The sequence below is a fragment of the Lithobates pipiens genome, unplaced genomic scaffold, assembly GCF_037356315.1.
Source record: "Lithobates pipiens isolate NorthernLeopardFrog02 unplaced genomic scaffold, aLitPip1_a1.2 Scaffold_16, whole genome shotgun sequence".
NCBI lineage: Eukaryota > Metazoa > Chordata > Amphibia > Anura > Ranidae > Lithobates > Lithobates pipiens.
In genome coordinates, this window is record NW_027507748.1 from 20,546,682 (window position 1) to 20,561,248 (window position 14,567).

At 45.6% G+C, this 14,567-nt stretch overlaps 1 protein-coding gene across 1 annotated transcript in view; it reads left to right on the forward strand.

The window, feature by feature from the left end:
* The window catches only part of LOC143984090 (uncharacterized), a 95,321-nt gene that overhangs the window by 46,684 nt on the left and 34,070 nt on the right, over positions 1–14,567 (forward strand). Inside the window, exon 3 of the mRNA XM_077484406.1 lies at positions 10,316–10,609. Coding sequence (XP_077340532.1) covers positions 10,316–10,609 — 294 coding nt within the window. The remainder of the gene's footprint in view (positions 1–10,315; positions 10,610–14,567) is intronic.

The following is a 14,567-nucleotide window of genomic DNA, read 5'->3' on the forward strand; positions in this document are numbered from 1 at the left end:
TGCAAGCAAGCATCCCATTCCTGCCATACCTTGGCGTCCCAAGTGGCCACACTCACTGAGCGCTGAATCCACCCTGCTGCATTCCCAAGGCAACGTTCCACATCCAGTCGGGGCAGGTGACCCCCTGCTGCTCTGCGTCTGGTGCCAACTCCCAAAATCTGTCCCACCGGAAATGAGACAAAGAGTCATCTAAGGTGTTCTCCACCCCTGGAAGCTGCCCAGTGTAGATGAAAACATTCAGTTTCAAGCAGCGCAGTACCAGATGTCTCAGCAAACTGACCACCGGCTGCTTGGCCGACAAGTGGGCCAACGGGCGGTGCTCCATTTTCTGTGAAAGACAGCCCCATAGCCAGTGGAGCCTGCCGCATCTGTGAACAATTCAAGATCCAAATTGCTGATAGGACCCGACATCCATAGGGCGTGCCCGTTAAATGATTCCAGGAAATCATGGCATACCCGCAAATCCTCCCTATGCTCACTGTTCAGACTCACAAAGTGAGTGGGGGCCTTGACTCCAGCAGTTGCAGCCGACAGCCGCCAGCAAAACACCCTGCCCGTGGGAATTATTCGGCAAGCAAAATTTAGAATTTACAATATAGATTGTAACTGCCTCAATTGCACCTTGCGCCTGTCGATGGTCCCTCGCACCTCCAACTTGAGACTCTTCAACTTGTCCAATGGCAATCGGCACTCCATGCCCACGGAATCCACCTCAATGCCGAGGAAAATTATGTTCGACGTGGGGCCTTCCGTTTTGCCTGGGGCTAACGGGACCCCGAAACGCTCCATTATGTGCTGCAACGCTCCCAAAAGGACGGTGCAAACGTTGGGACCCGGTGGGCCGATAAATAGTAAGTCGTCCAGATAGTGAATAACTGAGTTGATCCCCAAGATGTCCCTCACCACCCATTCCAAAAAGGAGCTGAATGTTTCAAAGAAAGCACATGAAATAAAGCATCCCATCGGGAGAAAACGGTCCACATAGTATGCCCCCTTCCATGTTCAGCCCAGCAAACAAAAGCTTTCCGGGTGAAAGCCGGAAAGCAGATTCAATATCCGCTTTTGCCATAAGGGACCCCTGTCCGTATCGATGAACCCATGATATCGCTGCATCAAACAAAGTGTATGTTACTGCACACTCCTCCGGTGCAATCGAATCATTGACAGATCCACCCTTTGGATATGACAGGTGGTGAATCAATCTAAATTTATTTGGCTCCTTCTTTGGGACTACTCCCAAGGGGAATACTACCAGGACCGGAAGGGGGACTGAAGTAAACAGGCCAGCCATGCGGCCCAGTTGTACTTCTTTTTCAATTTTTTCTGTAACCACTGTCGGATGCAGTAAGTTACTAGCTATGGGAGGGGCTACAGCCAGATGGCATGGTATTTTAAAACCCATTGCGAAGCCTCCTTCCTATAACTGGGCCGCTTTACGGTCGGGGTATCTACTGAGGATCCGGGGCATGTGTGCTTAAATCAACAGTTAGTGCCAAACTTACATGTGTCCTTGTTAAACTGCCAACAGAAGCCCTCATCTCTTGTCGGTCGGTTGTCCTGGAGCTGTGCTACCTCTGAACCCTGCCTGAAAAAACTGGTTAGGAGCCCTTGCTGCCGTCATAAGCTTCATCCACAAGCTGATATCCTTGTGGTCCCAACATAGTGAGGGTCGGGCGGCCACCTGCTGTCGAAATTGTTCATCGTACCTCAGCCATGCCACCCTGCCATATGTCCGGTGTGCCTCACTAATGGCGTCTAAGTATACAAACAAAGCCGAGCAATGTTTGGGGGTCTTTTCCCCTACCACACTTGCCAAGATGGCGAAAGCCTGCAGCCAGTTGCGAAAGTCCATGGGATAAGTCTGTATCTGCGCTTTTCTTCATCCTCCTTCTTGCTTTCTTCTGGCTTCAATCTATCTAGATTTAATTTTTTAATGGCAATAATGTGAATATCTCCACATACTCCCCTTTCCAAATTTTTTCTTTTACTTCTGTTTTGAGATGGGCTCCCAATGGGTACTTATGTAAACCTTGCTCTTGGCAGAGTCTGCCAACCTGACTGACTCCGACTTCTTCTCCCTTGTCTTCTCCCGGCTATCCGGAGCCACAACGCTGGCCGATGTTGTGAGTGTATTGTCCCCCGTTGTCCCTGCACCCGCTGCCCTTGCAGCTGAATCACCCCTAATTGTGGGCACTGCTGGCGTAGAGGCCGTTGCGCTACCCTCATTACCCTGTGTTGGAGCTCATGCCTGAACTGGAGACAAACTGTCCCCCGTGGTCGGCTCAAAGCGCTGTACCAGCTCACGCAAACCTAGCAACAGATCCTGAAAACCTTTTGCCCTTTGCTCTACCTCCTTGGACCTAACCCCGCACACCCCCGGTGAACTACCTGCCCTGGGGGGTCCACCTTTTTTCCACCGCTGATGAATGTCCCTGGTCCTCGTCCCTCTCTGACCCTGGCAAACCTGTTCACTGGCCGCCTGGATGGACTTCTATTTCTTTGACTGGACTGGGCCACTGTTGTCCACACTCTGCCACCGTTCACCTACATCACTGCGCTCCGCACGTACCTTCCTCTGGATCTTATGGGGCTACTTGCCGCTTCGGATACCTGGCCAGCTCCCCGGCACCCTGTTGTTCCCGGCTGGGCCACTTGGCTGCTTGAGCTCCCTCCTGCAGCCACGGCTGCCTGGTACTGACATCTGCGATGAGCCAGGGGGGCGAGCCCAGTGCTGTGCTGGGCTCCCCCATCACCGCGCTCGAGTCCTCCTACCTTCTCCCCATCTGGTCCCCTGGGGCTGGTGTTCGCTGGGGGGTGTCTGCACATTGCTGGGGGGTGTCTGCACTTCACCTCTTCTCTCCTGCTACTCTGGCCTCTGTGCCCCCTGAGCGGTGTCCGGGCTAAATTGTTCAGGCGGCCGTGAGCGCCACGCACCTCGAGTCTCCTGGCCCCCCGGTAAATGGCGAACTGCCATTATTCATTATGGCTGCGACCTGCGCTAGCAGCCAATCTGTCCCCTGAGCTGCCGCTGCCACCCGCAATTGCGCTCTGAGCGCTGTTAAAGCTGCCGCCATTATGCAAAGGGAAGGAGGACAGAGCGGTGGGAGCGTCTAATCTTTCTCCCCACTGCTCTCGAACTGACGCCACTTCCTCCCCCTTGCCTCCTACACTCTCGGCGAGTGCGTTCTTTCCTGCCGCCCCTCCCCTACTCTTAAAGGGGACAGGCATCTACCCCTTAAGCAGCGTGACTGTGCAGTCCGCAGATGTCATGCTGTCCCTCCACCGATGCTCTGCTCCAGGACTCCCTCTATGTATGGCAATTCATAAAGTGTCAGCACTATATAAATGCATGTAATAAATAACATGAATAATATGGGGTATAGCTTTATATATTGAGTGTTTGGCCCTGCAAAGGTTTTTAGTTGTTTTTAATATACTAGGTGTGTGTAGATAAAAAGATGAATAAATACAATATATTTTGTAGTAGTATTTAATAATTTTGAGCAGTTGTTCATGTAGGGGTACTGATCAGGGCTGGATTAAGAGCATCATGGCCCTCACACTGAGGATTTTGGTGGACCTTTTTATACAAGTCAACACAGTTCCCTCTTATCTTACATCAGAGTCCACAGAGTTCCTGGAAGTGCGGGGGGCTGTTTATTTGGCTAGAGAGGATTTGTTTTAGAGCGCTTTGATTTTAATCCAATGTGAGTGTCATTTTAATTATTTAATAAATGTGTCCATAAGGTTTTACACTCAGAGCATCTTTTCTTTATATTATCAAAAAAATATGTTTATGGGGCGATGCCCTTCTGAGAACCAGCCACAGTCACCCACCAGTGGGGGGAGGCGGAGGAGTTGCACCATTGGTGATCCAGGGCTGGGTGTCTGATTGAAAGCTCTGCTGACTTCTCTCTAATTAGGGGTCTTATTTAGTCAGTAAGTGTACACTGTGCATTGGTGAAGGAGGCGCATCACATGTTTAAGAACATTTGAACACATTTGGACCAACCTTTTTTTTGTATTTTTCTCACTGGAAACAAATGTTTTCTGTTTGGTTTACATGCAGACGCAGTATGTCTTATATCACTTGTCATATTCATACAAGAGCAACTCTTTTTGATCTAATACTAGTTTTACCGTGTATAGTGGAGTTTCTGCTCTAATTCAACTTGGCTATTGTAAATATCGGATTTATAGCGCAATTAATTTAATTGAAACAATTAAAACAATATGAGAGCATATAAAAGGGATGTAAATTCGTACAATGCCACCCTGCCAGATGATGTCTTTCACTACGAAACGTGGTAGCGTGGGATAAAGGAGATTGACAGCCGCAGAGGAGAGATCAGAGGTGACTGATCTGTGTAAACTATGCAGATTCCAGGGATGGGTGAGCAATACTGTGAGCCGCAGAGAACCTGATGATCCCACTGTGACTTTGACTTTGTGCCTATTGAAGAATTTTTGTTTGTGAGTAGATATTTTGCTGTTTTTATATGAATAAGTTTTAAATGGTGTTTTACGGAATTACACTATATATGGTCCCCCTTTTTTCTACATAACTAACATGTGGGATAATTGAAGCTATTGTGATGACAAGATCTGGTGTAAGAAGAAGGAAAACCAAAACCAGTGTGGATTAGCTTGATGTGTTTGTGATACGCTGATTACACCAGTGTATTCTCGTAAGAATGTCACCAAAAGGGGGTCCCCACTCATCACAAACCTCCTTTGAGTGGAATGCACGTGTGAAGGTGGTATAGAAAAAGTGGTGGTGGTGAAGAACTTTCAGCACAAAGAACTTATGCTGTGGCAGTTTCTATGAAAGATGGACTGTTTTCATGTACAGTCATAGTGATACCTTATGTCTGATTTATTTATTTGTGTTTGATTTGGTATATTTATGGACCATTTGGTAGCAGTAGATATCCACTTATAAATAAGATAATTGACTGTTTATATCAACGCTGCTGATCAATACAACAGTGGATGTTCTAGGATAGCAAGCATTTTATAACATTTTATCTGTATGTTGGTCATTTTTTAGGATTTATAGCGCAGTTTATTTTTGGGGTTTTTTAGTGTGTACGAGAGCCATTAATCTATTTCATCTTATACAGTGGTGTGAAAAAGTGTTTGCCCCCTTCCTCATTTCCTGTTCCTTTGCATGTTTGTCACACTTAAGTGTTTCGGAACATCAAACCAATTTAAACAATAGTCAAGGACAACACAAGTAAACACAAAATGCAATTTGTAAATGAAGGTGTTTATTATTAAAGGTGAAAAAAAATCCAAACCATCATGGCCCTGTGTGAAAAAGTGATTGCCCCCCTTGTTAAAACATACTATAACTGTGGTTGTCCACACCTGAGTTCAATTTCTCTAGCCACACCCAGGCCTGATTATTGCCACACCTGTTCACAATCAAGGCATCACTTAAATAGGAGCTGCTTGACACAGTAAGGTCCACCAGAAGATCCTTAAAAGCTACACATCATGCCGAGAACCAAAGAAATTCAGGAACAATTGAGAAAGAAAGTAATTGAGATCTATCAGTCTGGAAAGGGTTATAAAGCCATTTCCAAAGCTTTGGGAATCCAGCGAACCACAGTGAGAGCCATTATCCACAAATGGCGAAGACATGGAACAGTGGTGAACCTTCCCAGGAGTGGCCGGCCGCCCAAAATTACCCCAAGAGCGCAGCGACGACTCATCCAAGAGGTCACAAAAGACCCCACAACAACATCCAAGAAACTGCAGGCCTCACTTGCCTCAGTTAAGGTCAGCATTCATGCCTCCACCATCAGGAAAAGACTGGGCAAAAATGGCCTGCATGGCAGAGTTCCAAGGAGAAAACCACTGCTGAGCAAAAAGAACATCAAAGCTCGTCTCAATTTCTCCACAACACATCTTGATGATCCCCAAGACTTTTGGGACAACATTCTGTGGACCGATGAGACAAAAAAAATGGAACTCTTTGGAAGGTGTGTGTCCAAGTATATCTGGCGTAGAAGCAACACTGCATTTCATAAAAAGAACATTATACCACCACATTATACAAAATATGGTGGTGGTAGTGTGATGGTCTGGGGCTGTTTTGCTGCTTCAGGATCAGGAAGACTTGCCGTGATAAAAGGAACTATGAATTCTGTTGTCTACCAAGAGATCCTGAAGGAGAATGTCCGACCATCTGTTCGTGTACTCAAGCTGAAACGAACTTGGGTTCTGCAGCAGGACAATGATCCTAAACACACCAGCAAGTCCACCACCGAATGGCTGAAGAAAAACAAAATGAAGACTTTGGAGTGGCCTAGCCAAAGTCCTGACCTGAATCTTATTGAGATGTTGTGGTATGACCTTAAAAAGGCCGTTCATGCTCGAAAACCCTCTAATGTAACTGAATTAGGACAATTCTGCAAAGATGAGTGGGCCAAAATTCCTCCAGGACGCTGTAAAAGCCTCATTGCACGTTATTGCAAACGCTTGGTTGCAGTTGTTGCTGCTAAGGGTGGCCCAACCAGTTATTAGGTTTAGGGGGCAATCACTTTTTCACACAGGGCCATGATGGTTTGGATTTTTTTTCACCTTTAATAATAAACACCTTCATTTACAAATTGCATTTTGTGTTTACTTGTGTTGTCCTTGACTATTGTTTAAATTGGTTTGATGTTCCCGAAACACTTAAGTGTGACAAACATGCAAAGGAACAGGAAATGAGGAAGGGGGCAAACACTTTTTCACACCACTGTAAATATACAGTATATGGTAACGTTAAGCTACTCTGTAACTGTTTTTGTACATAAATACCTGAAATATGTGCTGTGCACCCTAACAATAGACAATAATGGGAATTGCACACAAAGTCAACATTTAAAAAATGTGTAAATTAAGCAAAATCAATAGTGATGACGATTGTTCAAACTAGGGCTGCAACTAATGATTATTTTCATAATCAATCAGTTGGCCGATTTATTGTTTCGTTTAATCAGTTAATAACCTTAAAAGTGTGGTGACTAATTTAGTTACTATGTAAAGTTTTAACAAAAATGCAATTTATTCTAAAATATCTCTATGCAGTGTGAAAATATACCATATTTATCAGCACGTATAACAAGCACCCCAAGTTTAGGAGGGAATTTTAAGGAAAAAACTTTTATACTTTTTTAAAACATTTAAATGCCCATCAATGCAGCCTTGTCAGTGTCATTGCAGGCTTGCCGTTTAAAAATGGCGCCGCTGAGATACAGAGCGGATGTCCTGTGTATCTCGGTGGAGCTCGGCCGTTCTTGGCGGCTTTCCGAAAGCCACGAGAAGCTCACAATCAGAGGGGGATCGTCGTATAACACGCACCCACGATTTTTCCCTGATTTTAAGGGGGAAAAAGTGTGTGTTATATGCCCATAAATACGGTAACTAGCCAACTATATGGTTAGAGAGCAAAATCTCTAATCCACTCTGAGAATAACAGACAGAAAAGATATACTGTATATACTATTAGAGGAGATATACTATATATACTATTAGAAGAGATAAAATGCATATACTATTAGAAGAGATATACAGTATATAAAGTATTAGAGGAGATATACTGTATATACTATTAGAGGAGAGATATACTATATATACTATTAGGAGATATACTATTAGAAGACATACTGTGTATATATACTGTATATACTATTAGAGGAGAGATATACTGTATACACTATTTGAGGAGATATACTATATATACACACTATTAGAGGAGAGATATACTATTAGAAGAGAAATACTGTATATACTATTAGAGGCCATATAATGTATATACTATTCGAGGAGATATACAATATATACATTATTATAAGAGATATATTGTATATACTATTAGAAGAGATATACTGTATATACTATTAGGGGAGATATACTGTATAAATAATTAGAGGTTGAATCTGGTAAATATCATCAGACTCAGATCTTTTTTTATTTAAAGAAAAAAAAATGAGACTATTTTGCAGATTTTCAAACAGAACTGTAATATATTTGTAGCACTAACCCCAGAAGGAGCTGCTGGTTAGATTTGGGCTTACTGTTACCTTTGTTTCTGCTTGTTGCATGTCTAGGGGATGTCCCGTGGTAAATAGCCCAGTAACTTGAGACTGAAAATAGATCCATTTGAATGGATCTTATTTGCAAAAACTCAGTCAATTGAACAGTGTTTCAACTTGGGATCAGAGGGTTGGAAAAGGAAGTTCAGGTACTCTCCGTGTCAAAGTCCAAAAACGTTAAAGAACTTGCTTACTTTGACGGCATCCAGAGAATAGCCAATCATAGCTGGATGATCACTCAGGTTGGACAGTCCCTCTCTCACAAGGCCTAGCAACCAACAAGGTGCTTACTCAGGAACAAGTCTCTGCCATAGACGTTGTTGTAAAACACATAGGGAAACTAGACTTGAAACACTTGTAGGATACCTGAATCTTTCAGCCAGCTTGGCGATATCCACAAGACCGGATTCTCTCGGTTACTTCAGCCCTTCCAGGCTCTTGTTAAGAAAACCAACCCGTACGTGGTGTCCTTCTAAAGAGTCCTCCTCTGGAATGCTTGAAATACACAGAGTCTCTCCCGAACTGGAGATGGCACCCAACCACCTCAGAATCCTCCTTTAGTTTCCTTGCCTCGGGCTAGCCAGCCCCGAGACATTAAAGTCGGTTGGATCTGCATCCCAGGCCATAGCCTTCCTGGTGGCTGGTCAGGAAGACCAGGACCATGAAGTCAGCACATCATAATGGACCGGAACCCCAAACCATGTGACGTCCGCATCTTAAATACCCTCTCCCAGAGGGCACAGCGAGAGCGCCACTCCCACTGACCTGGCTCCTAAAGAGATTAACTTAAGCACCCAACCAGACCATAGTTCCACGCCTGCCAGAAGAGACAGTGCCCCCTGTGGCAAGGCTGAACTTCTCACAGTCCAGTCAGACTGATGCAGAGGTCCAATTTAGACAAATGTACCCAAACCAAACTGAAATTTGTGCAAAGTTTAACTTTGAAAAAACGCATAGTGTGTGCTCTTCAGGAGCCGCAGCGACATATTATATGCTGGCCATACAAAAACAATGTCTTCCCTCAATAAAATGTAATTTTAAGAACATTTGTTTGATTTTAGAGTTGTTAGTGGGGTCAGATTGACATTCCTTTTCAACCACAGTGATGGGAAAATTTCGAAATAATAGAAAACTTCTTGGTCAAAGGAATTTTTGGACAGTGTATGGGATTTTGGGAATGTTAAATAAGCAAGTGAAAATTTCAAACAACATTCTTTCATTCTTGTCTGAAAATTGATCCGTTTGACTAGCATAAGGCTCGGCACACACCTATGCAGTTTGCTTTTGATCTGTTTCTAGTGTTTTTTGCTGTGTAGTACTGTATATAGTGGCCCCAATAGCAAGGTAAAGAAATCTGCCTTTAGAACCTCTCACTTCCTGCCCAGGACTACATGTCCAATGAGGCATTGCTCCTCACACAATCACAAGTTCTCAGGCACTTACTGACATGTATGGATGGTGTACTGATCTGTATGTGTGCTGCACTGTATTTCCTGAAAACAAATAATGCATTCTGTATGTAGGCCAACTAATAGGCCGGCCGATTAATCGATTGTGAAAATAGTAATTGATTAATTTCATAATTGATTAGTTGTTGATTAATCGATTTGTTGTTCCAGCCCTAATTCAAGCCCTAATTCAAGCAGTCTGTATCTGTATAGTATATAGCAATCTTGGATAGTAAATAAATTCAATTTATTAATATCTTACTGAAGCTCTGTATGCCCCAGTGGCAGTCTGTCCATTGAAGGTGCATGGGCGCCGCCCCCCCTATCCAAGCTTCTGGCCCCCTGATGTATATTTAAGGGCCCGAACCATAGATTCCAATGGGCGGGGGGGGGGGGGGGTTGAAGCACCTGATTAGAGCCAGAGGCTCTAATAGGCTTAAAAAAAGGGCATTGTCACAAGAATATGATGATTTGTTAGTGGGATATCCGTCTATAAAGAGAGGAGATAATAAAATGCACTTTAACTTACCTTTAATCAAGTGGTCAGTCCAGTAGATGGTGGGATTCACCTTGAGTACCAAGTGATGCATATCTGTGGATATATTTACTATTCAAGATCACACACAAAGATGTAGACTACTCTTTAATATTTTTTACATGTTGTTATGTGCATTGCCCTTTTATTTGTATGTGTTAGTATATATACCATGTATCTGCGCTCTACGCTGGTGACCTATGATTGACTTCTGATGGTGACTGTCCATCTTCTGATAATTCCAGATCCGGTTCTTATCTCCAACATCACCAGTACCGGGGGCCGGCTGGGTGAGGAGGTCACTGTGAGTGTCCAGTTCTCTGGAGAAGAGAGCGCTGTGACCTGGGAGGTGGACGAGGAGCCGATCCCTGAAAGATACCGGCTGATAGATGACAATAGGACGCTGATTATCCCCAGTGTGCAGAGAGACGACGCCGAGAGGAGATTCCGGGTCAGGATCACAAACCCGGTCAGTGAGGAGATCCGAGAATATTGGCTCATCTTAGATCCCATGTTCAGCAAACTGCAGAAAACAGAAGGTATTGGTGTGTATGGGGATTATGTTGTATTCCATGTATTAGGGTATTATAGATTGGGGCCAGGGGTAGACTGACCATTTGGGCACTCTGGCATTGCCCCAAGGCCACGAGGGGGCCCCATCAGAGTGGCCAGCCTCAGTAAAACCAGGGCCAGTATGTAAAAATCTGTGTTTTTTTACATCGGTCCCCAAAATGTCCCTTGCCGACATCATTTTGCTGCCCCACCTCTGCACTGCCTCCTCAGCCAATAGGAACACTTTTTGCACAACCCCTTCCCCACGGAGGCTGATTTGATTTCAGAGCAGGAGATGTCCACTGCCAGAGGAGAGGGAGGAGGGGACAGCCTGCAGTTAGTGACATCTTAAGCCGCGTACACACGTAGCCGTCTGTCCGGCATACTTAGTCTGGCGGACTTCCCGCCAGACTGTCCGTCGGACTTTCCGAATGGGCTACTTGCCCACACACGGCACTTTTTCAGCGGACTAATACGGCGTACTAAGTCTGCCGTACTATCCGCCCTACTTTTGAAATGAACATACTCGCCCACACACACGGAGGAAAGTCCGCTCATTTCGAGCACATCTCCAGGTAGGCGGGGCCCGCGAAGGAGATGACACTGGCCCCGCCGCCTGGTATGGACTTAAAGGGGAACCCCAACGCCGAAAAAAATCGGCGTGGGGGTCCCCCCCAGGTCCACATCAGACCCTTGTCCGAGCACGCTACCCGGCCAGCAAGGAAAGGAGGGGCGAGCGAGCGCCCCCCCCCCCCTCCTGAGCCGTACCAGGCCGCGTGCCCTCAACATGGGGGGTGCCTTGGGGAAGGGGGGCCCCCCACCCTATGTGAATGAGTATGGGGTACAATGTACCCCTACCCATTCACCTGTAAAATAAAGTACAAAAAACAAAACAAAACACAACATAAAATAATTTATTGCACAGATCCAGGGGTCTTCCGTCTTCGGGGGTCTTCTCGCCGGACTCCTCCGCTATCTTCTTGTAGCTCTTTTACTAGCGGAGGAGCCGCGGCCTCTTCTTCCGACTTCGGGGGTCTTGTCCCCCTCTTCGGTTCTTCTGCCGGGCCACCGCGCCTTCTTATAGCGCTTTTACAGGCGGTGGCCCGGTCTTCTGACGCCGCCGCCACCGCCGCCTTCCGTTCTTCTTCTTCTTCTTCTCCTGGAGATGTTGACTCGACGTTCTCTCCGACCGCAATGCCAGGGACGCGCTGCGCTGTGACTTATATAGGGACAAGGGGCGGTGTCACATGGGTTGATGTCACATGGGTTGGTCACATGGGTTGATGTCACATGGCGACAGTCCCAGCATCCTCCGGGACTGTGACATCGTAAGGGGGGTCACCATGTGACACCAACCCATGTGACATCAACCCATGTGACACCGCCCCTTGTCCCTATATAAGTCGCAGCGCAGTGCGTCCCTGGCATTGCGGCCTGAGAGAACGTCGAGTCAACATCTCCAGGAGAAGAAGAAGAAGAAGAAGAAGAATGGAAGGCGGTGGCGGCGGCGACAGAAGACCGGGCCACCGCCTGTAAAAGAGCTATAAGAAGGCGCGGTGGCCCGGCAGAAGAACGGAAGAGGGGGACAGGACCCCCGAAGTCGGATGAAGAGGCCGTGGCGACGAAGAAGAATGCCGGGCTCCTCCGCTAGTAAAAGAGCTACAAGAAGATAGCGGAGGAGTCCGGCGAGAAGACCCCCGAAGACGGAAGACCCCCGGAGCTGTGCAATAAATTATTTTATCTTGTGTGTTGTGTTTTTTTTTGTACTTTATTTTACAGGTGAATGGGTAGGGGTACATTGTACCCCATACTCATTCACATAAGGTGGGGGGCCGGTATCCGGGGGCCCCCTTATTAAAGGGGGCTCCCAGATTCCGATAAGCCCCCCGCCCGCAGACCCCGACAACCAACGGCCAGGGTTGTCGGGAAGAGGCCCTTGTCCTCATCAACATGGGGACAAGGTGCTTTGGGGTGGGGGGGCCGCGCTGACTTTCGGGTCAAAAAAGTATGCCGGAGGCTACACACGGGGGGATTGTTTGGCAGACTTCAGTTTGCCGGACTTTTCCACCCGCTTGTTTGATCGTGTGCACGCGGCATTAAGAGCATTATGGGGCCCTGTCTACACAATCACGCACAATTGCGCAAAGTTTGCACATTTTCACTTTCTCCTCTGCAGCCTTTTTCCTTTTCTGTGCTCCACTCAAAACATTACGTTTCATTTCTGCACTAAAGGTTATTTTCACCAACACGTAATAAAGTTTATTTTTCCTCACCTTTCTTACACTTCCTCAAACTAGTAGCAATTCTAAGATTGATATATAAGGGGGACACATAAGATATTACAGTCAAAACTTGGGGGGCCGGGCACTAATAACTTTCATCACTAAATCATACAACTAAAATAACTAAATAAATATATATAAATGTACACACTCACACTCTCCTTGTCTCCTACATCTCATGCTGCCAACCCACAAACCACTACCCGCAGAAACCTTCGCAACCTCAACCCTTCCCTACTTCACTCTGCTACTGATGACCTTTATGACAAAATCACACCCCTGTCCTGCCCAGACCTAACCACTTCCATCTACAACAACACGCTGCCATCCTCCCTAGACATACTTGCTCCTCTTTCTACATGCAGAACAAGGCCCCGTCTGCCACAACCCTGGCAAACAGACGACACCAGAAGTCTCAAGAGACACAGCCGTGCTCTTGGATGGCATAAATCTAAGTCCCTGTAAGACTTTACCCTCTACAAATCTGCCCTTCTCAAATACAACTCCTGCCTCCACACTGCTAAACACACCTATTACAACACTCTCATCAAAACCCTCTCATCCAAACCTTGTAAAATTTTTTCTACCCTTAATTCCTTACTTCACGCTGTAGTGATATGGCTGAACCGGAGTGACTCCATCTTTATAAGTTCATATAACATTAACTTGGGTTAATCTGCTAGTTAGTTTAAGTTCTCTATTCACAGACTGTAGTAGTTTTCTATAAAGCATACTGTACATATAAGAAAATATAGCTTGCATAAGGAGTTTTATTCTGTACTGTCTAAATAAAGAAATTGTGTCTCAATATGTCTGGGCCACCCCACACATGACATAGGAAGCAGGACTCATGACTATGAGTCATAAAAGCAGATGGCGTAATTAATGATATGTAATGTACACCTCTGTATTAACCACGCCCATGTTCTATGCAACGATTGGCTAATAATAGCGTATATCAAATATGCCGCCTTTGCAGACGACATCTTGTTATTCCTCTCGAATCCATTGATCACACTCCCGGTAGTGCTCTCAGAATTCCAACAGTTCCAATACCTGTCGAACCTTAAAGTCAATCTGTCTAAATCCTTTGCCCTCAACATCTCCCTACCCCAAAAAATAGTCGACCAATGTAAAACAAATTTCCCCTTTCATTGGAAAAATGACTCCATTACATACTTAGGCATCCAGCTCCCCTCCAAATTATCCGATCTATATGCAAAAAACTTTACACCCCTCTTGAATCAATTGACCAAAGATCTCAAAGGATGGGACAAGCCTATATTTTCATGGTTTGGTAGAGCAGCTATTTTGAAAATGAATGCCCTTCCGAGAATGCTTTACCTGCTCCAAACGATCCCTATTCACAACTCCTTTTTTAGAAGTTACAGACAACTCTGTTCCAGATTTCTCTGGAGTAATCGTAAGCACAGAATAAACTATTACCAACTCTCACGCCTGAAGAATCTGGGGGAAATCGGACTACCAAACCTCTATAAGTACTACACTGCAACACATTTAACCAGGATAGTAGATTGGAATGTGCACGCTACAAGTAAAGATTGGATACCCCTAGAAGCCTCATTTACAGAACTGTCCTTATCATCCTCCCCGTGGATTCATCATCGATTCATCCCACCGAGCCTGCTGCAACACCCTCTTA